Source organism: Podarcis erhardii (genome assembly GCF_964252035.2).
Source record: "Podarcis erhardii genome assembly, chromosome: 2".
NCBI classification, from domain to species: Eukaryota; Metazoa; Chordata; class Lepidosauria; order Squamata; family Lacertidae; genus Podarcis; species Podarcis erhardii.
In genome coordinates this window covers 33,062,110-33,084,604 of record NC_138498.1, presented here as the reverse complement: position 1 = coordinate 33,084,604, position 22,495 = coordinate 33,062,110, and the positions used below count along the sequence as shown (strand labels likewise).

Below are 22,495 nucleotides of genomic sequence, written 5' to 3'. Positions count from 1 at the left end.
GATTTATATTTTCACTTCAGAGACTCCAACAGCCCATCGTGCAAACTGGCTTAACTGCCAAGTCGAGCAGTTTGGCAACATGGACAGAAAAAAGTAACGCCCAACTTTTCCATCCCAGCTGGAGTCATGAGGGAAATCCTACTCATGCTTAGGCTATGATTCATCAGCTAATTTTTGGCATGTGAAGGCCATCTATTTAATGAAGAGAAATGATGTTGGGGGGAAACAAAGATAATGAATGGTGGAACTGAGTTTTTAAAACTGCAAACTGGATTTCTCTGACAGAAGTGCCCATGTAACAAACTAAGGGAATTTCCGTCAGATATGGAAATACTTTGCTGGGAACTGACAAAATCTAATTATACTAACTGTCCTCTTTGAACTTTGGAAGTTAACATTTTAAAAAAATATTACAGTACTAGAAACACAAATTTTCCTTGGGAGGGGAAAGTTTAACCTTTGGTAATTCGAACACAAAGTATTCCGCTGGGAATCCTATTCTCAAATACTGACACTCAAAAGATTGATCTACAACCCAGTGGCCAATCACTACTTTTGGACATCACTGGGGCAAAGCATGGGGTGCCATAAATTTATGGTATCACCTGAGAATAGAGTATGATCTGTAGTATATGCAGATTTTTCTAGTGAAGTGATGGCAGAATAGCACCATAATTGTCTTCAGATTTATCTTTGTAATGGTTACACCACAGAGCACTTCCTAGGACTCAAAAGGATGGTGAACTCAGGTAAAAGGAGTATTGTACTTCAAAACCAGTCAGTTGACTAGTTATAATCCACAGATCACTAGGCCAGAATGATGGGACCCCATACACATTCCTCTTGTTGCATCTCTCTCAAAATATGAAGAAAGTAAATCCAGGGTTTTAAATTGCAAGTCTAAGTGATAATAAGACTGAGCTTGGTTTGCACATCTACATTTTTACCACATACCTGCTGATCTTAACCACTTTGCTCCTTCCCACTAGTTGCAGAAAGTAATCCCTGGCTTAGCACTATGTCTGATCCAAAGCCATGGTTTGTTTGCTCCCCCAAAATCCACAATCTCTGGTTCAGACATAATACTAAATCAGGGGTTGCTGTTTCTTTTGTGCATCTAGTGAGGAAGAGCAAGAGAGCCCAAATTGGTGTATTCATGGTAAACCAGTGTGTGTAAACTGGGATAGAGTTGTTAGGCTTGGACTATGAAGAACCAGTTTCACATCTCTGCTCAGCTATAAAATTCACCAGGGCAAATCACACTCTCTCAGCTTTGCCTATGGAATAGGATTCTTGTGAGAATAAGGTGGGTAGAAATCCTTGAGGGAAAGATGGTAAATGTAAGAACAAAAATAAAATGGCTGATACAACTGTTATCTAAGAGGAATCATATGAGATAAGAGATTGATATATAAGGCTTTTAGGTTAGCCACATGATATCCTCATTACATAGTTAATGGGGGTGCAAGGTACCTGCTAGAAAGCACTGTTTAGGGAAGCTTTTAATGTTTAATAGACTATTGTATTTTAATATTCTGTTGGAAGCCGCCCAGAGTGGCTGTGGAAACCCAGCCAGATGGGCGGGGTATAAATAATAAATTGCTGTTGTTGTTGTTGTTGTTGTTGTTGTTGTTACAAAGGGTGCCTTGAGTCCTCCTTTCTCCATGTATCTCTTCTACCCAATGACATGAAGACATTACATACTTCAACAATATGAATCAATGGGTGCTTACAAAATGACATTTGGAGTTTTGTCTTTTCATTATTGTTGTTAAGTGGCTTTTACCATGGCCAATTTGGTCAGGTAAAGTATGGGGTTGCATAGGTGTAATCACCTACATTTCCTTAACCACACAAATCCATGCTGAATACATGACAGCATAAAAATCAATCTGTAGTCATCTTTGCATTACTCTTGCAAAAAGCTGTTTCTGACAAGATGGAATAAATCCTTAATTATTATAACCTGCACTCATCACAGGGGTGTAAGAAAGACACTAAAGCAAGGATGCGTTTCATATACATATTTATATATATTTCATGTACAAAGTTACATTCTGAACCCCCAAGGATTCAATAATAAATACTGAAATAACTTCACTGCTATATGAGCTTTCTGGCTCACAGAAAGAAGCCTCAAGTTTTAAACAGACAGCAATTTTAATGCTGCAGTATCCATCTCAAGGTTACAGAGGCAATTAAGATTCAGCATAAAGTGTCTAGACAACATTTTCAGAAAAATTAAAGACCATAAAATGTGTTAAAACATGTTTAAAAGATTGAGAAATGTGCAGCAAAGAAATTGTTAGAGGGAAGGAAAAATATTTAGTGGATAGAACAAAGTTTTGAGGTGCAACATAGGTTGTTACAATATGGCATAACCCTGTTAGGAAAATAAAGTTAGCATCCACAAAGAAATGTGTTTTTTTCCCACTCTGTGTCATTTTTACAAATTTAGGATCTTTATAAGATCCTTTATGCACAGGGTCAACTGCAAGAGTGCCAAGTCAGTTTCAGTCCTTTGGTAACTTTCATAATACTCACATGGAAATAAATATTCAGTTACACATTATCTTCAAGACACCATGTTCATTAGAACAGTTAGCATATTAGAAGATTATAAAAACATTTTGTAGTTACTAAGGCAGCCTATGATAAAGTGTCTACACTCTGCCAGTTCTAACTGATCCAACGCAGGAAGACCTTACAAAGAAATGAACAGTATGGCAGGATATATAAATTTCATTTTACCTTTTACCATGCAAGACACATCTATTCAGACAAATCATGTGCTGCATATTTTTGTGCTTGAAATGCTCTCTCAAACTATTAACAAACTGTTAACTATCAAGAGATTCATTCCAACTCCTGATTTTAGAACTATGAGTACGTGATACATAAGACATTCTCAAAACAGATTATTTATTCTTTTAGGGAATCATTAAATTTAGCAAGCTTTACCACCTATCGTTTAAAAAGTGCGCTGGAACAGGGAGTGTTTAAATCTTTGTGAATGGTGGTGACGCCCACCATCTAAACCTGCTATTCTTTACGACAAGGGATACATTTGAAATTGAACAAGGGAAAGGGAACATGTGCCAATCTCTCACTTGCACTGAAAAATAGTGCTGAAGTCTCTGCTGGACCGTTCACTCCTCTGCTGTGAATAGCACTTGACTCAATGAGAACAGAATGGCTCAGTTTACTCACTACAACTGGCAAGCTATTAAAAATGCTACCCAGGTGCATCTATTGTCTGACAGCAGTGAAGCACTTCGGAGAAATAGCTCATTAAATTTTTTCCAAATTTTTTTTTAAGGAAAGCACCACACTAAAATGGAAAATAACTATGTTTTTCCAAGAATGTGAATGTAGCGATTCAGCCACCCATAAAAGATCTGGAGAATACTTTCCAAGAAATCATACCATGAAAGGATTAGAGGTGCCCACAAGAGTGCAGGATTTAAAGTTGATGGGCTCATGAAACTGTGAAGAATTAGTGAGCATTTTCATTTGGACACACAATATTACATGGTGTACATACAGCTAGGAGTGGGTAGTATAAAAGCCAAAATGTGTGTCTTGATACAGTTCTCTGTGCCAAGTTAGGCACATGCAGCAAAAGGCCTTTTCCCCCTCTGAACATCCTCTCCAAATTGAATTGTATTCTCTCCAGTGTGGGATAAGTGCTTGGATTTGCAACACAAATGAGTGTGGTGTATTTATGCATGTGAGAGCATTCTGGAAAACAAAGAAGAGAAAAAGCTACATGCTTTTCTGGATCTTCCATAAGGTTTTTAGATCAGGGTTCTTTTTCTCAAATTTTCTAAACACAGTTTAGCCATTTGAAAATGTTGAGTAAATTGTGATCACTTATCGCTTTTGGCATATTGGAGGAAAAAATTCTATTACCAAAGATATTAGACATTCAATAAATTTTAACCACACATTTCATGGTCTAAATACATACTTACCAGAACTTATCTGTTGTGTACAAAATATGGTGCTTAAAAAGTATTTATACATATAAATCTATAACCAATAGACCTGAATGTTGTTTTACTAATTTTTTTTATCAGGTAAGACGCTCATTTCTTTTTTTAAAAAGCTGCCTAAATAAATATTTACACAATAGATCTCAGCTTAACATGATTTAAAAAAAATTAATGTGTGTGTGTGTGTGTGTGTGTGTGTATATATTATATATAAATACATGTTTCCTTGACAGATCACAAACTGCTCCTATTGCATAAAAATGTTTAGGCAGTTTTTCAAGACTGTTCCTTTTTTTTATTTGAAACGCTTTTGAAATTCTTCCATTCTGTCACTAAAATCTGCTCCCATCTAATGGGAATAGCCACAGTCTCTTGGCAGGTACCAGATGAACATAAATATTTTAATTCATACTTTCCAAGAAATGAAATATTAGGAAGCTGCTACACCTTTTAATGAATTAAAAGGATAGCATTCAATTGGGGAAATCTGTAGCAAAGGAGATCACGCTTTCCAAAGCTTGTAGTAAAACAGAATGAGATGGATGGAGTTATTTTTGTTTCCTCGGACTCGGGGGTAGACTCCCAGACCATTTACAGTGATTCTGTCCCATTAATGTAAGTGACCACACCATTGCAAGTGATTGGCAACTCTCTGCATACAATTTCACATACATAGTTAAATGGACTATGAACAACAATGCATCTGGAACCAATTTAGGGGTGATTTTTCACTTGAGTAGTTAAAAGCTCTCAGCTAATTTGCTCCCTGTTTGAGTCTGTTTACGTCACGTATCATGGACCTGACCAGCTGGGATCCAAGATGATAGGCGTGCAAAGGTGACCTATCCTCTGCCCAAGGAACATATAATCAGGCTGCAAATAATTCCAAGAATGTCCTTTGAGATTAATCAAGATGGGAACAGCTTGATTACGTCCCAAGTACATAGGGAAACGAGGAAAGCATTCTCCCCTTAAAATACCACAAATTTCATTATTAAGGGCAGTACTTTTCATCTTTAGTGCTGCTGGCAATTAAACAAGAAACTTTATGTTATCAGCCCATGGATCTTGATATGAGCAAAGCACATTCAATACATCAGGGCAAACAAGCTTGATAGGATTTAGAAGTGAAAAAATAAAGAACTTACATCTTGTTTTAATCCGCACAGACACTTGGATATAATTCATCTGATATTTTTGAAACAGTACACCGGAAATAACTTTGCTGTTTTACTCAAATGTGCAGATGAATTCAAGATGCTTGAACTAAATTTGTCGTAAAAGTGACACCATAAAATAAATTGAATTCTATTGCAGTGGGGCATTTGGGAGACCTAATTACTGTACAGCATTTGTCTGGGGAAACCACTTTGTTCTTGCTACGTAACACTGATGCAGTAAAACAGCACAAGCAAATTTCTTGTATTGTTAAGGTTTGAGAGGTATGTGATATAAAGTCAAATGGCAAAGAAATGCTCAAATGTAGTGAAACAGGTTCCACAGAAACAAAATGAAAACAAAAGACATGCAAAAGCTTTTGCTGTCTCAAGCCGCTTTTCGAGGGAGGGGCTTATTCACTGCCGCACATAACCTGCCACACTATCAGGTGGCTCCTCTCAGCTTTGGCTACAGAAGGCTCTAGTTGTAGTGCCTCTCCAAGGATTTCTGATTCACCAACTTCATCACCTGGGAAGGAAGGCAGAACATTGTACGTGAACAGGCGATTCCAGGGGATACAAAGAAAGGTTGCAGCAGCCCATTAGAAATGCGAGTCCAAAGGAAAAACAGCTGTCACCTGAACTCAATGAAAACAGAAATATTACTAAAATACGCTATGTTGTATGTATGCACATAAAAGCACACATATAACCCATTGCCATCTGCTGCCCTCCATGTCTGCAATGGTACTGCTAAAGTTTAAGAACCAGAGAGCTCTTAAAGAATACAACAGTGGCCTGCCCCTAACACAGACGGGTTTCTCTTCTCATTATTATTTGCGCTTCAAGACCCCCAAGCCACCCCCAGGAGAATAAAGACACAAGGACACAGAATTTAGGTTAGTGTTAATGGGTAAAATTTAGGCCACAACTTTATTGGTTACAGAATGTGAGCGGTATTGGCTTAGGCACTGGCATCAACAGACTATATCTGACTCCTGCCTGCCTTGCAGGAAGTCTGGAAGGGTAAACCACCAGTAGGGGGAGCCCCACCGATGTGGGTCGACTCGAGCCCCCCTGGGTTCCTGCTTGGGTTGTGGCATGGCCCTAGCCCCTCCCCGGGGTTCAGACAAGATCCACACCCCTGGATTCCTTTAACAGAATACCCTTACGCATGATTCCAGAGTTGTGCCAAGGTTTAAATTGGCCCCAGCCACGCCCCCACAGTGTCCTGATTGGTCACCTGGCAAATGGCATGGCCGGGACACCCTCAGCATGACGCGGGATGCTACCCCGCACAATGCTGAGGCAGGGGTGGGACCTGGTGGCCCGAGCGCAACCCACTTGGAAGCGAAACTGATTTATTAAACTTGCTAGACACATTTGAGAAGCAACTCCAAGTGGCTCCCAACAATAAACAAATGACACATATATGAAAACCAGCATAAAACAGTGACAGAGAAAAATCTAAACTCTTTTGTAGTCTCCTGGCATTAATCTGTAACAAGGGCTTCTGGAAGAAGCAGCATACCAGAATTAGGTAAAGGTAAAGTCACCCCTGACCATTAGGTCCAGTCGTGACCGACTCTGGGGTTGCGGCCTTCATCTCACTTTATTGGCCAAGGGAGCCGGCGTACAGCTTCCGGGTCATGTGGCGAGCATGACTAAGCCGCTTCTGGCGAACCAGAGTAGCACACGGAAACGCCGTTTGCCTTCCTGCCAGAGTGGTACCTATTGATCTACTTGCACTTTGACGTGCTTTCGAACTGCTAGGTTGGCAGGAGCAGGGACCGAGCAATGGGAGCTCACCCCGTCATAGGGATTCGAACCTCTGACCTTCTGATCGGCAAGTCCTAGGCTCTGTGCTTTAACCTACAGCGCCACCCACGTCCCTATACCAGAATTACTAGGAACAAAATTGGAATAATTTGTATAATTCAGTACAATCTGATTTATGAAAAGGGGGGGGGGGGATAAAATGTTCTGATAATCACAGGCTTGAATAAATGGGATTTTTTTAAAAAAGGGTTTACTAGCTATAAACTATGGAAAGGTGCATCAGGTTCATACCTTCATCGCTGCATTGCTATCAAAACTAGGAACCCAGAGTGGGATTAAGTGGAAAACAGGGGAGGCACAGTGATGGGATTAGTTATCAATGACTTCCATAGAGTTTTATGGGACAGAGTGAACTGGTTGCAATATGAGACACTGCCAGAGATGAGGTGAGTAGTACCTGCCGCTTGTTGAGGATATTTGATGGCCCATCAGGCCGCAAGAATATTTTCCATTTCCAATCCATTGCTATGTATAATCTGGCCTGTCTAAATTGTCACTGATACAAGTTCATCAACAATACAGAAATGTTGTTTAGGGAGTTTTGGGAAACCTTCTGAAATCAAACCATCCTCAAATCTACTTATAGTTCAGTCGGGGTGGAAAGAAGTGGTCATATCTTCTAGCATTTTATTGAATTGTCCTAAGTTAATAAAAGGGTCTTACCCATCCTGAAGTCAATGTACCCTTCTCCTCCACTTATCACCAACATCGATTTTAAGGGAGCCTGGCTGTTGGATTCCTGCGCAGATACGGCAGCTTTATCACTGGGTGGCTCTGGGCCTCCTCCTGTCTGTGGACAAATAACCTGACCTAATGTTGGGGGGAAAGCATCAACAACATTATGATTTATGGAGTACTGTAGTTTGACAAACAAGTTTCCTGAAGTGATTAAGCAGATGCTGGCAAACAGTTCCCTCCCCCCCCCCCCAATAAAAAGAAAAACCCTTCTCGTTGTATTACAAAAAAAAACTTAATGGCTGTCACTCCCTGCTTCACTCCTAAGTGTGTCTGACCTTCTTGCCTAGATAATCTTAAACATCTTTGCTAAACTGTTGTCATCTCTCATGAAGCATGAAAAGAAATTGTAAACATTGGGACAGCAAAAATTAAGGTAGCATTCAGTTTTATGACGACTTTTAATTGTTTTACTCTCTGTGTGGTTTATTTTTATGCACTCCGCTTAGATATGCTAGTGATTAAGTGCCTTTCATAAATAAATATTTCTGAGTAGTGACACATTGCTTAACGTTTGCACTGTATAGGTAACCCGCTTAAAATTAAAACTATGGCATACTTGTGAAAATTGAGAGATGCAGCAAAGCTGGTATCTCTTTCCCTGAATATTAACAATACTTGAGGGTAGTATTGATGGCTGGGATTCAATGAGGCCTTTGAATTGCACCTTGCTGGTACAATTGGTTCAGCAGTCCGGCTCTTTTGTTGAAGCAACTAACTATAATTTTCCTCCTGCATGAGATGATGGAACTGAAAAGCCTGCCAACAATGCTCTAGTCAGTTCTTGTCTAGACTCTGGTAATCATCTCCTTGGTCTTTCCATCCATTCACCAGCCCGTTTGCACAACAGACTTTCATTGTCCGCAATGCGACTTCCCCTTCCTTTCTCCCCCCCCCCCCCCATGCCAAAACCTGCTCCACACGTTTGGAAGTTCCTCTGGAGCAGATTAAGAGTGTCATGGGGAGCTGCAAGAGGGAGGAGCAGAAGGGAGAGCTACGTTTTATCTGTTAGCACCATGTGGAATATCATCCATGACTGTCACACCCAGCACGTTAACTCTAAAAAACCCCTGAAAACTGAACGGAGGAGTCCTGCACAAAACTTACCAGGTACTGCAACGAAGAATTTAACAGCATCACGATGCCCATGGAAACAAAGCTGTGCGTGCGCCATTGAGCAATAAGGTATAAAGGTCCCGGGTGTCACTTTATCACTGTTTTCGTCACCATATACACGTATTACACTGCCTGGACGGTTGCCAGAACCTGCTGCTGCTTTGTTAGCTAGGGAGAGAGAAAGGAAATGTTTCCCACTTGAAAGGGACAGCTGCAAATATGGCAAAGTTCGGTTTCATCACGAAACCGCACGGTTACCAGTCTAGAAGCTAAAGCCAACTTAGATAAATGAAACAAAAGGGCAAGAAGATGCTGTTTCAAGACAGAGCTGGAAAGGAATAAGACAGCATGCTTAGTTATTTGAAATACCTCAGGGAAGAAAGGGAGTAGTTTGCTAGTCTAGCATAAATTGTATGTTTTTGCAAAACAAAACCTATATTCACAAAAAGTGTGCATCTCAGATTTTTCCACAGGGGATCCATGGACTGGGCTTATCAATGAAATATAGACTTCTAACATAGGTAAATGACGCTCAAGAAGGGAATTCCAGAGGATAGTCTTGTTAGTCTGCTGTAACCAACACTCCAAAGTTCTTTGGCACCTTAAAAACAAACACATTTATTGTGACATTGGCTTCAATGGACATGTCCACAAAGGCTTTTGCCCCAATAAATTTAGCCTGCCTTTAAACTGCCAGAGTACTCTCCTTTTAAAGAAAATATTTCTTGGCAACCATGATTCTTAAGATCTCCTAAAGCCAAGAGTTGGGAAGGAGAGAGAGGCAACGAATGGGGGCGTATTTTAAGTCCTTAGTTTCAATTCCACAAAGTGATTTTGTATGCTAGACACACAAAACTATCTCCACTCGTAACAGTATCAGAAGAGGGAAAGAAATGTGATTTGTAACAAGAGAAATATGATGTGGATTAATGACACTTATAAGGTTATGATATTACAAATGGTGCTGGAAGAAAAACAAGAAGCCGGCATGAAAAGTTCAGCTGCAACAAAAGATGAAGACACTAAACTGCTCAGCGGGTTTGGTGGTCATTTAGCAAACATAAAAAACTGCAATGCAGGTAACCTCAAGTGGAAAAACGGTTTAGGAACATACAAGGGGGGGGGGGAGTAAATTTTAGAGAAATGGGAAACAGCCTCAAGAGTGGCTATTAGAGAAGCCTGAGAAAACAGAACTGTTTTTGTGTTTGGGATCAGCACTTACCCCTCAGCCCCAGTAAACGTCCCTGGTGGAGGATTACAGCTAAAGTAAGAAAGGAGGAAAGGGGAAAATGGATAGGTGTGACAGCAGAGGAGAAGGATTAATGAGAACCCACCACTTGCGTTCTGGTTTTTGATAAGAGCTTTATATAGTAAGCTCCTAACTACAAGAAGGTACAATCAGAAGAAGATAAATGAACATCTTTCTTTCAGCTTCAGTGGCCAAAGGAAGTAGGAGCACCTTTAATATTCTGACATATTGGCAAAATGCGTTTCCCCTTTCTCTCTTTTCTTCAAGAACGGACACCATCAAATTTGATAGGAATAAGACTGTCATCTCCTCCTCCAGGAAAGGGGCGGAAAAAGATCCACCAGCTCTGTTTCTCACATTTTAGTTTGTGTGCCAACAAGCAGTGGACATTGTCTTAGGTGAGGGGGTGGGTAGCTGTCACCCGACTTTTTTCCCCCTCCACCACCCCCATACTTACCTATTCCTCCGAAGCTCCACTGATGCTGTCTAGGTGGTAAGGATAATGTCACAAACATTATCGTCACAATCGTTAGAACACCTTATATGGAGTTGGGAGCACCTGTTGCTAAAACAACTGGTGGTGGTAAGGATATCTGTCCAGATCAGCAATCTCTACATATTCTTGCCTATTTAGTCCTAGAAGCATATATAAAAAAGAACACCAATTCCTCTTTTCTATCCTCTAACAAAAGTTAACTGCATTTTATAAGAAAACTGCCTAAGGTGAATGTAGCTGATTTTCGGGAGCATTTTCACCATTTAAAAAACTGTTACAATTCAAAGTAGTTGTTTTTGATTGAATGTACATAATTGCAACGCAAAACCGGACATTTAATGGATGATCAATGTAATGGGACAGCATGGAAAACAATGCATGTGGTGTTCAAAGCAACTGATATGAAAGAATTCATCATTAGCAAAATATACCATGACAACCCACAACAGTCCACCCCAGCATTACACCAATATTATACTAGGAAAGTGTGCATTTTCAGCATAGTGAGAGAAAAATCTGTAGTTATTTAAACATGATTAAATAAGTATTCAAAAATGGAAGCCCCAAGCAGAGAGTTTTTGGGCAAGGATTTATGGAATGAAGTGGGCTGGGTATTAAAAAAAAAAGTATTTTATAACACTTTCCTTTTCATTTTAGGCAGATCCAGAAAATAGTTAGAAATTGAATCTAGTTGTCCCTAGCATTTACAGAAGCAGTTCCCTCTCTATGTCTGTTTTTCAAGCTAGGGGCTGGGATTGTGGCAGCCAGAGAAGAGAAAGTCATCACCTGCAGAATCTATCAGGAATTCCAGAGCAAACAGGGCAGAAGGACGAAAGCAGCAGGATTACATTTGGGTGGGGTCTATTGAAGAGGGAGAAGTGGCTGATGCAGTGGGAAGATGACGAAGCACAAAGTTGTTAGATAAGCCCCTCATTTGCTATTAAATTAAAAAACTGATGTGTTTTCCAAGGACTTACTTAGCATTACATCTAGTGTGCCCACCTCCATCTGCTTGCATTTGTGAATACAGAGGAGTACCATCAAATCTCTGAGAAGGTTTGCTGTTGTTTTAGTATATGAAGCTGCCAGTCCCTGAGAATCCCTGTGAAAACTACAGAATCGGACCAGACTGAAATCAGAAAATTTACCAGAGTTGCTGGAGAACACCAAACACGGGCCAGCACAAGAGTTTATGTGGTCTGAAATAGTGGCACTCTTGTTTAATCTACTTTTCTTATTGCACTTACTTTCTGTTAATGGAATGGAGATAATGACGCCGTTGCCTGTCCCAACCCACAACCGATTGCAGGACACCATGAGAGCTGTGATTCTCACAAATGAAAATCCCAGTTTTCCAGTACCTGAAGCAAACACAGCAGCACTCATTAGAAACCAAAAGATACATATCTGCAGGAAATGTCTCATTTTAAACCTAACTTTACTCCATGTTTTATAAACAAACAAAAAGAGAAGTTCTGGAAACTCTTTGTTCTTTGAATGACTGGGGTTCTTTAAATCTCCAAACAGTTCCTTAGCTCCATGGACGTCCCCATGTAGTTCAATGGCAGACACAATGCTCTGCATGCAAAATATCTCAGGTTCAATCCCCAAATCTTCAAGTGGTGATGGGAAAAGAACTTCACTGAAAAACTGGAGAGCCGCAGCCAGTGTCAACAATACTGAGCTAGCTGGAGCTTTTAAAGATTGAAATAAAGATATGAAGAGGAAACTCCCAAAGTTCAAAGTATAGTAAAGTTCAACTTATTTTGCCCCATGAAAAATGGCGCCTAACATTTCCTATTCTTCTTTTCCCAAGGAGACTGTTTCCTCATTTCGAAGCACAAAATAAAGGACTTTACACTCTGTTGACACTGTAGTCAATGGTCTTCTTAGTGCCTCCCCGTTATGCCCTTGAAGGCCTCACATCTCACGTTTTCCTTAGAGGAAATTACACACAAGACCTTACTACTATTTGTAGTGCAAATAGAACTACATGCCATCACTATGCAGTAATTTGTAGGGTGTTCAGCCAGCAACATAATTCATCCATGTCTTTTCATTTGTACAAGAAGGTGACTTGTCCGATTCAGGCCAATGACTTACCTAGCATTTTGCTTACATAGGGTTCGATGTCGACATCTTGCAGATGCTGGTAAGTGTGAGCATGATAAAGGCGGAGTGTGGAATCTAAACGGATTGATACCCACACTCCATCTCCCACCCAGGCCAGCTGTCTCACTTGGCTCTCCTTCCTTGGGTGTGCATCAAATGATTTCTGAAATGAATTATAGTTTAATTAAGGGACGCATAATAAAATACTTCTCCAATGCCTCCAGTTTACACATTACTAAGATAAAATAAGATCTCATCTTTTCCCCCTCTCTCAGTAACACTGTTAAGAGAGGATCAGCAAAGGCTCTTTTATTTAGTATGAATCAGTGCTCTAAAATCTGCTTTTTTAAAAAAAAAATTGATCCTGTGAGCCCCCTGTGATCTCCTCCAGCCATCCTTCAATGGATCAAAGGTAAATCTACTGAATTAGCAATATTTACTAATGGGTATCTTCTGACAGTGATTTTTCACATATTCATGGTCATGTATAACTTATGATCCTGCTTGCTTGGCCTTCATAGATGTTCTCTTTATTTCCTACTTAACCTCCTTCCTTCTAAATGAGTTCTCCCTCATTATTCACCAATTTTAAATGGTTGCTTTAACTTGCCTCTATTTTCATGGCTTTCGGCTGAACCACATAAATTTTGTTTCTGTAGCCGCACCAGACTTTATCGTGTACCACAGTCATACACCGGATTGAATGGTGGGGTCGGCCCAAATCTAGAAGGTGATAGTTTGTCAAGTCCCATTGCCCATCTGAAGAAGATGAAGAAGAAGAAGAAGAAGAAGAAGAAGAAGAAGAAGAAGAAGAAGAAATTATTAAGGGGATGAGCAAACCTTGTCTGCAAATGTTAATTTGTGTACATGACTAAAATATGTAAACTACTACATTTCTATTCACTTATTTTCCATTATTCAAATCCATAACTTTATAGGGAACAGATAAAATCCATAATGGCATAAAGAAGCCTCTGTCAACCTGCCCTTAAGATGGTTCAGGTCACAACTTCCATCAATTCTGACCGCTAGCCATGCTGGGTGTGGCAGATAGAAGTTGTAGCGCAAAAACATCTGGGTAGCACCAAACGCAGGAAGGGTGACAAAGAAAAAATGCCCAGACACACATGCCTTACATTCAAGGAATACTCATTTAAGTTATGTCGTGTATTCTTTATAGGCATTCAAGTGCTCTGATAGGCAAAATAAACCCAAAACAGCAATACCACCCACAGAACAGTGAATGTTTAAAAACCATGACACACTGACTTGTACGTAAGGCAATAGTTCAGATATATTTGAACACAAACAAGCAATAGAGATACCTTCACATTTAGGTATCCTCAAGGTGCTCTATGGCGCATCAGTTCCTAAAAGGATGCTACACACAGGCAAATGAGCCTCTACCCATCCATGCTCATGTACAGGACAGCAGCTAAAACAGCACCAGGCTACCCAAAGGACTGCAAGTATGTAGCCCGCAATGAAGCCGCATATTTTAAGGAGAATAGAGATGAATGGGAAGAGAGGGAAGTGAACATTCTTGATGACTCTTTATACTACTTGGAGATGGAATAAAGCTACATGGAGTCCCATCAGAGGAAAGGGTGGGGTATAAATAAATAAATTGATGGTGATGATGATGGTGGTGGTAATAGTAGTAGTAGTAATAGTAGTAGTAGTAGTAGTAGTAATAATAGTAATAATAATGGAGGACTTCATTTTTTGGTCAATATTATCCCAAGAATTACAAGATTTCCCACTGAGCAGATGATCTGTAAAGGTCTGCAATGTGTCCACATTCTAGAAGTAGACCAGACATATAAATATGTGACAGTTCTAGGGTATATAAATAGAAGGCTTACCTACTCCTCTGTGAAATATTGCTAAAGTTCCATCTGCTAGTGCAACTAATACTATTCCTTTTACGTGTCTAGAAAAGAAAGAAAGGCAAAATGTATATTATGAGGAAACTCTGACCATAGTAATAGATTGTTGTGCTCATTAAACCCTGTCAACACTACATACAAAAACACAAAAACAAACACATCCTATGTTGGTACCCTCTCCCACCCCTAACAGGCGACCAGTGCATTCCATCTGTCTAAACTTCACATATAAATGAGACTCAACTGAAATTGTTATCATAATTAGCATACGAAGAAATGGTAATAATACTGTATCAAATTTATTCATGGTCTTTTAAGCAATTGTTTTATCTCTTAACCAAGCCCCAAAGAACCTCAGTCAACTATTTCAGAGCAGGAGAAGATTTATTGAGTTTCCTATTTTGTAAGACAATATGCATGGCTACTACAAAAGCACCTTCCTCCCCAAGCTTACACTATGGTACAAACCACTGAAGGAGATCAACAAACAAACAAACAAACACCAAACCACATGCTCGTGAACCCTGGAACAGGTACCAGTATTTTTTTTGGGGGGGGGGGGACGACTCCCACAGCAACATTTCGTGCTTGTGATGTGGGAAGATAGATTTTTGTGAATCTATCTCTGCTCACAGACTGTCCTGCTAAACCAGTGATATTACTTAAAGACTGTGGGAATATTTGTTTGCACACTTTTCCCTCCCAGCTTTCAGTTGGTATGACATCCCAGCTACAAACATTCCTAGTAGGATCCTCAATGACAGCTTTATGATTGCCAACAAATACATCACTTTCTATTTTCTTGCTGACAATTCCCAATGTGCCATTCTCTTCTTCAAACCCCCCTCCAAAAAACCCCAAAACTTTTCTGAACCAGCATTTCACAGAAGCTATTTTTAGTGTAATTATTTTCTACTCGGCTAACTCCATTTTAAACTACAGAAATGTGAATGTCATTATGGAAAAAAAATTAATTTTATAGCAACTTACACTATACTGAGTATAGAATCTTTAAGTTTAATTGCATGAACACATTTTCTCCACTGAGCCACTGAAGAATGAACATATAAGCTGTAACGATAAAGTCAGATTAATTAAAAATCCAATATTCCAAAATCCATGTTAGCATTTAAAAATGGCAGTATTGTTTATAGCTGTTAGCTTAAAAATAAATAAATCACAAGTTGGCTTAAACAATATTGCTTTGCCCAGCCTGAATTAGGTTATTTCAGTAGCTTAATTCTGTTCAGCTTTGCTGGTGCCCTTTTCAGGAATCTAAACTTGCTGTCAGTAGCTAATGGATCGTTTAATTCAAAATGCTAGTGCTTACCTTTAAAGACCTTTACTGAGGCCACAAACCCTTTTGCCATAGCGGGCACATTTGGGAACTTGATAAATTGTTGTGGGCACCACATTGCGCATTAGCCCCTGCCATCAGCAATTAGGGCTGGACAAAAATGCTTTAGCTTTTTTCATGCCTAACAGGATGGAAGTGGTGCGATCTTCCTGAAAGATCTCCCTCTCCCACCCTCCCTCCCTCTCACATTCATTCCCTCTCACACTACAATTAGACTTGAACAAAGCCTTTAATTGGAATCAATTTCTGAGTCTAACTGCGGCAGGGAATGGGACAAAGTGCCAAGAAGAAGGTTTATTTCAAGTCTACTTGTGGCAGGGACATTTTCAACAGGGGGTGGCGGCAGGGGTGTGTATCACAGCTAGCTAGGGGAGAGCTAACCTCCAAAACCACCCTATCCCTGTTGCAATTAGGCTTGCGGCAAAGCTTCTATCCTGGGCTTTTGGAGGGAGGCAGGGATGTGACAGGCAACAGTAAATATCCACCATGCTTTAAGACTGTTGTCAGGGGCCCTTCTCTGAGTGCTTCCTGTCAAAAGTTATGCAGGTGGCAACCCAAGAAAATCGCCTTTTTGACAGTGGTGCTCTAATTTACTGAATGCTCTCCTCAAGCAGGTTCACTGGACTCCTTTTGGGGGAATGGTGGGGCAGAAATGTAAAAAATAGAGTGGAAGACTGTTTTTTAAGCTCCCCCTGTCTTCTTTTAGCAGAAATTGGTTTTAGCTGCTGCTCTACTTTTAAAATCCTCTGTATAACTACAGTGGTACCTCTGGTCGCGAACGGGATCCGTTCCAGAGGCCCGTTCTCAACATGAGCAGAATGCAACCCGCGTCTGCGTGTGTCGCAATTCGCCGCTTCTGTTCATGTGCGTTATGTCATTTTGCGCGTCTGCGCATGCGGCGAAACCCAGAAGTAACCCATTCCGGTACTTCCGGGCCGCCGCAGGATGCAACCTGAAAACGTTCAACCTGAAGCAAACGTAACATGAGGTATGACTGTATTGTGGTTTTTTTATTATTGTTAGCTGACCCAACAGTACTCTTGCTTAAGGGCAGGCTATAAAACTTTACTTATTAAAACAATGGTGCAATACTGTAACTGCAGAACCTCTTATCTAACCTCCCACTTTCAAGTGCCAGGTTTAAGTTATTTGGCTGGGTCTCACATCACTGACTGAATATGCAGATGACTGGGTGACAAGATTAATTGGGGCTTAGTCAATCATCGGTTAATTGTTTAAAAATCTCACCTGAATCTGTAATTCAGAGCAAATTTCAAGGTTGAGGTTTCATTTTTTTTTTAAAAAAAGAGAAATTATTTACCAGCCTCAGAAAAGGAAAAAATTGAACTGATCACTAGACACATTTCCATTAGTGAAATAGTTTGGAATTAAGGTTCCTGGTTTACCATCCATTCTGGGCTCCAAGCCACATTGTTGGCAAAAGGCTGCTCATTTTCTGTGCTTCTTCTCTTACGAGATCCTGCTCATTTGGCAATACAGCAACATCCTTATACAAATCTGACTCGTTGCTAAGAGGAAGGGGAAAGTCAAATGGTTAAAATATGAAAAGGTTGTTCAAAGTACACTAGGCTTGTTTCAATACTCTTCTACTTAGTCTGCACATTCTAGTAATTCCAATTTAAATTTAGGAGCTCAGTACCACAAGATGTTAATACATTTGTCATTAGAAATGCAGTATAATCTCTTTCTGCCTTTACTTCTCCTTTTCTGTTCATGCCAAGGGGGGCATACCTAGGCTGAAATGCTGGAGAACCCTCTACGGTATCCTGAACTCCCAAAGGATCTGTGAAGACATGTTCTGTGTAGACTCCAGTTTGTGCAATATCTGCAGCTTCTTCTCCTGAGCCAGCATTGACTTCTGTCGCCTCGGTCGCTTCCTCTGCCGTCTGAATGTTCTCGTCCACTGCATCATTCTCAGCTGAAACGTCTAAGGTACATTTTCCAGTTATAGGTCACTCAGTTCCTTACCACAAGAAAGCATGCATGAAAATGTGTGCCCTAATGAGCCACTCCTTTGGTTCTTTCTACGTTCCTTTTTGTTTTTTATACAGAAGAGACGTATCTAAACTGAGAAGATAAGGTGATGTATGTAGAATAGCCAAGTGGCAGAATTAGTCTGTGTCAAGTCTGTCTGCTAAGCAGCATCATTGTATTATGTATGCTCCACCCCTGCTACAAAGAACACACTTCTTCTGTAACAAATCAGCATGTTGAATTAATAAGCTCAAATGGACAACAAGCATGTTGTCTGCTCCTAAAGATATACATCCCCTCGATGGATAGACGGATGGATGGAGGTGTGAAGAGGTTCGATTATAATTAACCCTTTGGACCTGCTCTCGGACAGGAATGATCAAATTACTTTAATAGTGGCTGAATTCTTGAGTGCTGTCCATGTAGAAAGACTGGGCCATTATAAAGAGATTTAGTGGTTCTTAATTGATCGGTGATGTGGTAGTGTTATATTGTATTATTTTTGCAAATTGATTTTCTCTGGAGTTAAAGATCTGACTGGGACAAACATTGTTATGCTGAGCTCGTATTTTGCACAATTTGAATATGGTGTCTGTTTGATAGTGTGTGGTTTGCTCTGCCTAATAAAGGATATTCGGAGAGAGAGAAAATTAACCCTGTGATTATCACTTAGGAGAAGTGCAAGGCTTCTCCTTCAGACCATGTTTGGATGCAACACTAAACTATATGATAAAAGCATTATGTGAAAGGGCTTCATGCTTGGTCACTTTCCCTCCAGTAAACCATCTTTCCTCCCTGCAAGGAGATCTGAAAGTTTTTGCTTCCATTTTAAAATGCGATAACTCAATTTTTTCATGCTGCAACAAACTACATTTTGAATAAAAATTGTGAATGTTTTCATACCTGGCTGTTTATTTGTCTCGGGGGAGGCACCATTGGCACTGTGGGCAGCAGAAGGCCCTGTAATGCCCTCTGCCGTACAACCAACTACTGTGATTCCTCCTAAAAGACTGTCTGTTTCTGCTGAGCTGTTGCTATTCATACTGCCAGACAAGGATGATTTGTCCACCAGACCAGAGTCCAGTTCTTGTGACCCTTCTTCTCCTGTAGGATAGTCAGTTTCGCGGGCTCCTGAAACAAAAATGTAAGGTTTCATTCAGTACCTTGGATAGTTAACTTTTCAGTGCCCTTTGCGGGTTGGTGATCTTCATAAAATACTTGCAATTTGCTGTTATCATAACACAAAATCTAGCGAAGCTAATGCATGCCTTCACATAGCTTACCCACCAGATTTCAGTGAAATTTAAGAACAAGTCAGAAGTAGATGTGAAAACAGGCATTAAGAAGAGGGAATTGTTATATGTATGGTTGCTATGATGTAAAAGGTACAAACAAAGCAATTAATTCTTAGTGTTCAGAAATAAAAGGGAGAGTTCCTAAAACATACTTGTTGAACTTGTCTAGTTACTAGGATTCTACTTGTTTTAAACAGCCAAAACAAAGTAGCATTTCTGACAGCAAAGGTTTTAATTGTTGGTGCAGAGATGACATATCCATGACTAACTTAACTTTTCATATTAGCTTCTTAGGAAGAATTTACAGCACTGCTTTAATGGAGTTAGGGCTTCAGGCACAGGTAGAGATAAAAGACTGTATAGAACACAATGTAATAGCACCACCAAAAACTCCAAAATAAATAATGTAAATGAAGTATATATTTGTCTATCCTATAGCAGCAATTATTAGCTTCTTTTAAAAATACAGGGCAGGATTGATTATTTTTATGCATATTGTATTATTTATATGATGTTAGCTGCTCGGAGCCCAGCTCCGGCTGGGGAGGGTGGGGTACAAATATTATTATTATTATTATTATTATTATTATTATTATTATGCTGCTATAAGGATTTCCACTTACACAACCAGACGTCCACCCTCCTCCCCCACACCCTCCCCAAATCTGCTCCTGAGAGTTGGGTGAAGCCTAAAACTGGTTTAGGGGAATAGGGGAGAATGCTCCATTGCACAAGCAGAAATTCTTGTCCTGACAGAACACAGGACTTAGCACTATGTTATATTCTACCCTGGTTGGTTAAAAAAACCAGGCTTAACCTTACGGATCATAGCGAAGTCGTTGCAGCTTGTTTTGTCTGATGTACAAAAAAAGTGGGTATGGATGTACAAAAAAAGTTGGAAGTTAAACAAATCATGGCTTAGCCACATTTTGAACAAATCAGGTTGTTCAGTAACAATCCATAGCAAAAGCTGAATTGACTTGGAGTTTACTGGCCAATTTACACACATTATGACTACCTGAAAAAGGCTTACTGCCCAGCTGAATTTTAACAGCAGTTCCAAAACAGACAGAAGCAAACCCATGTTAACTCAAGTAATTGCCCCCCTCACATGAGTCTCTTACCTGGTACACTAGCTACACAAAGCACATGAGAATTACAAACAATGAAACTGTCGAGGATGTTTCCTGGCTGGTTGGCATCTACAATGATGACTTTTGTAGCAGAGTGGGTGCTAGTACAGATCCACACAAGGCTTGACAATTCTTCCTGGTTTCTCAGCTCTTTCTGCTGGTCCTGTGTAGGCGGAAACCAAGACCAACCAATGTAAACGTTACACAATATGCAGGCCTAGTTTGCATATAACACTAACCTAAACCGTGTATTAGTGTGAATGAGCAAAGGTGTGGGATGCCCAGAAAGAAGATTAAGACTACTGAACTCTTCCCCTGGTTCTACTGCCATGATCCTGCCAAGGTTATGTACAAACCCAGGCTGAAAACTGCTTTCCATCAAACAAACTGCCCACAACCAAGAACAAGCCTCAGTTACAGTTTATAGTTTGTCTGAAGTGAGACAACTAGCCTTGCAATGATCAAAACAATCCCTGGTTTAGCCCTGGGAAGAAAGGCACCAGCAGGATGGCGGGAGGAGCACTACAGCCACAATATTCTCTGCTAGGAAACCCTCATGTTTGCCTGATCATCTGAAGCCATCACTGGGCTTTGCCAACTGGGTCACAGTGTCATTTTAGAGTTTACTAGTTCAACCTTATTTTTATTTGGGGGGTGGCAGAGAATCACATTGTGAATTGCTAGGTGCATTTTCTACAAATGCAGACGAATAAACAACCAGAATTACTAAATACCAGGAGTGTTGCAGGTAGTTTTACACACAAACTCCCCCACATTATTTTCATAGCTATGCAAAATACACTTTCATGAACTAAACCAAACAGGCAAGTTTTCCGTCACGCCATAAACATGCTGGTCTTGTGGAACTAGATTTTTTCGTCTTCTCCAAATGCTCCACCTGGCCACTATAAAAGCTTTGGAACCAGGAAGCATCTAATGGAACCTAGACCTAGATGGACGGATACAATACAAAATGTGTTGTAAAAGCAAATGAATGTTTTTCCATGGAAATCTGGGGTCTAATGAAGACTAGTGAACTAGCAAGCAAATACTGGTTCTTGTTCATGAGCAGGCACCGAAAGGTTTTGGAACCAATCATGCCATAATTATTGAATTATGAACACAATATTGAAGTTTTCTATTTTCTTGAAGTGTTAATAGATTTGCAAACAGTTTCACATTTTGATTATACCTCTGACCTTACCTTGAGTTCTTGATCTAATCTATCCAAGCTGCTTTGTGATGCGCTCCTCTGTTTGTTGCTCTCTGCATCTAGAGTCGTCACATCATTGTAAAACACACTGGCACCAACCACTGAACCGCCATCTCTTGTCTTCCCTCCTGATAAATTAACTCCTACAGCACACCAAAGCTACAAAACAAGTGAACTTTATCAAAACCTACTGGGAAAACCTGGTTATCATTTCTTTTTATAAGACATAAAAAGACAGCAAACATTTGTTGCACCCTATCATACATTATGCTTTTAGGGAAATAACACTATGACAATATTTAAAAACCAGAGTTTCTCAAAAGTATTTATTAAGCACCTGCAATTTAAATTAAACTAGGCATTGCTCAGAACCTAACAAGGATATAACTTGCTCGTGCAGAATTAGGCCTCATCTAAAAATCACTACTGGGGCATTCTTTATTTGAAAAGAGGGAACTGGAGAAAAAGAAAGACAGGTGTACCTTCATGGATGTATCCTTTTCATCGAGTGGCCTTAGGTAAACAGGCACAGGTAAGTTCTTCATTTTGTTATCACCCTGGCCACCACCATTTACAACCTAAAAAGTGAGAAAGAAATATTTACTTTGCTTCAAAATGTTTCTGGCATCTTACAGACCAGTTTGTCACAAGCCCATATCAGAATTTGATAGGTTTGCCAAGATGACCAGGATATTAGACTGTCTGGGAAGAACAATCATAGATCCACTCAGTTTAAAGTCATACACTAGTGAGATCAAAGCCAGAGGGGGGCAGTATTGTAATTTTAAAAGTCTATCTTGCCAGATTAGCTAAGAGGCCCTTCTCAGTAGCTAATATATATAAAAAAGGGGGGGAGTGTAAAATAAACAAAGCCTTATGCACAAAGACTGGGAGGGGGTTAAAGCTATACTTAT

The 22,495-nt window shown here is 40.0% G+C and overlaps 1 protein-coding gene across 4 annotated transcripts in view; it reads right to left on the bottom strand.

Annotated features, from left to right (window-relative positions):
• Nucleotides 1-2,009: 2,009 nt before the first annotated feature.
• SPAG9 (sperm associated antigen 9) overlaps nucleotides 2,010-22,495 on the bottom strand; it is a 78,033-nt gene continuing 57,547 nt past the window's right edge. For 2 of the 4 annotated variants that reach the window (XM_081850696.1, XM_081850698.1), the window contains 15 exons: nucleotides 22,064-22,159; nucleotides 21,573-21,740; nucleotides 20,360-20,531; nucleotides 18,844-19,071; nucleotides 17,698-17,893; nucleotides 17,352-17,474; nucleotides 15,579-15,659; nucleotides 14,565-14,632; nucleotides 13,310-13,458; nucleotides 12,691-12,862; nucleotides 11,835-11,948; nucleotides 10,065-10,103; nucleotides 8,834-9,010; nucleotides 7,655-7,801; nucleotides 2,010-5,681 (listed from right to left, as the gene is read on the bottom strand). In XM_081850696.1, the coding sequence (XP_081706822.1) occupies nucleotides 5,566-5,681; nucleotides 7,655-7,801; nucleotides 8,834-9,010; nucleotides 10,065-10,103; nucleotides 11,835-11,948; nucleotides 12,691-12,862; nucleotides 13,310-13,458; nucleotides 14,565-14,632; nucleotides 15,579-15,659; nucleotides 17,352-17,474; nucleotides 17,698-17,893; nucleotides 18,844-19,071; nucleotides 20,360-20,531; nucleotides 21,573-21,740; nucleotides 22,064-22,159 (2,046 nt within the window). In that variant the 3' untranslated portion in view covers nucleotides 2,010-5,565. Of the gene's footprint in view, nucleotides 5,682-7,654; nucleotides 7,802-8,833; nucleotides 9,011-10,064; nucleotides 10,104-11,834; nucleotides 11,949-12,690; nucleotides 12,863-13,285; nucleotides 13,459-14,564; nucleotides 14,633-15,578; nucleotides 15,660-17,351; nucleotides 17,475-17,697; nucleotides 17,894-18,843; nucleotides 19,072-20,359; nucleotides 20,532-21,572; nucleotides 21,741-22,063; nucleotides 22,160-22,495 lie in introns of those variants that run through there. The other 2 variants (XM_081850697.1, XM_081850695.1) reach the window with 2 other exon arrangements.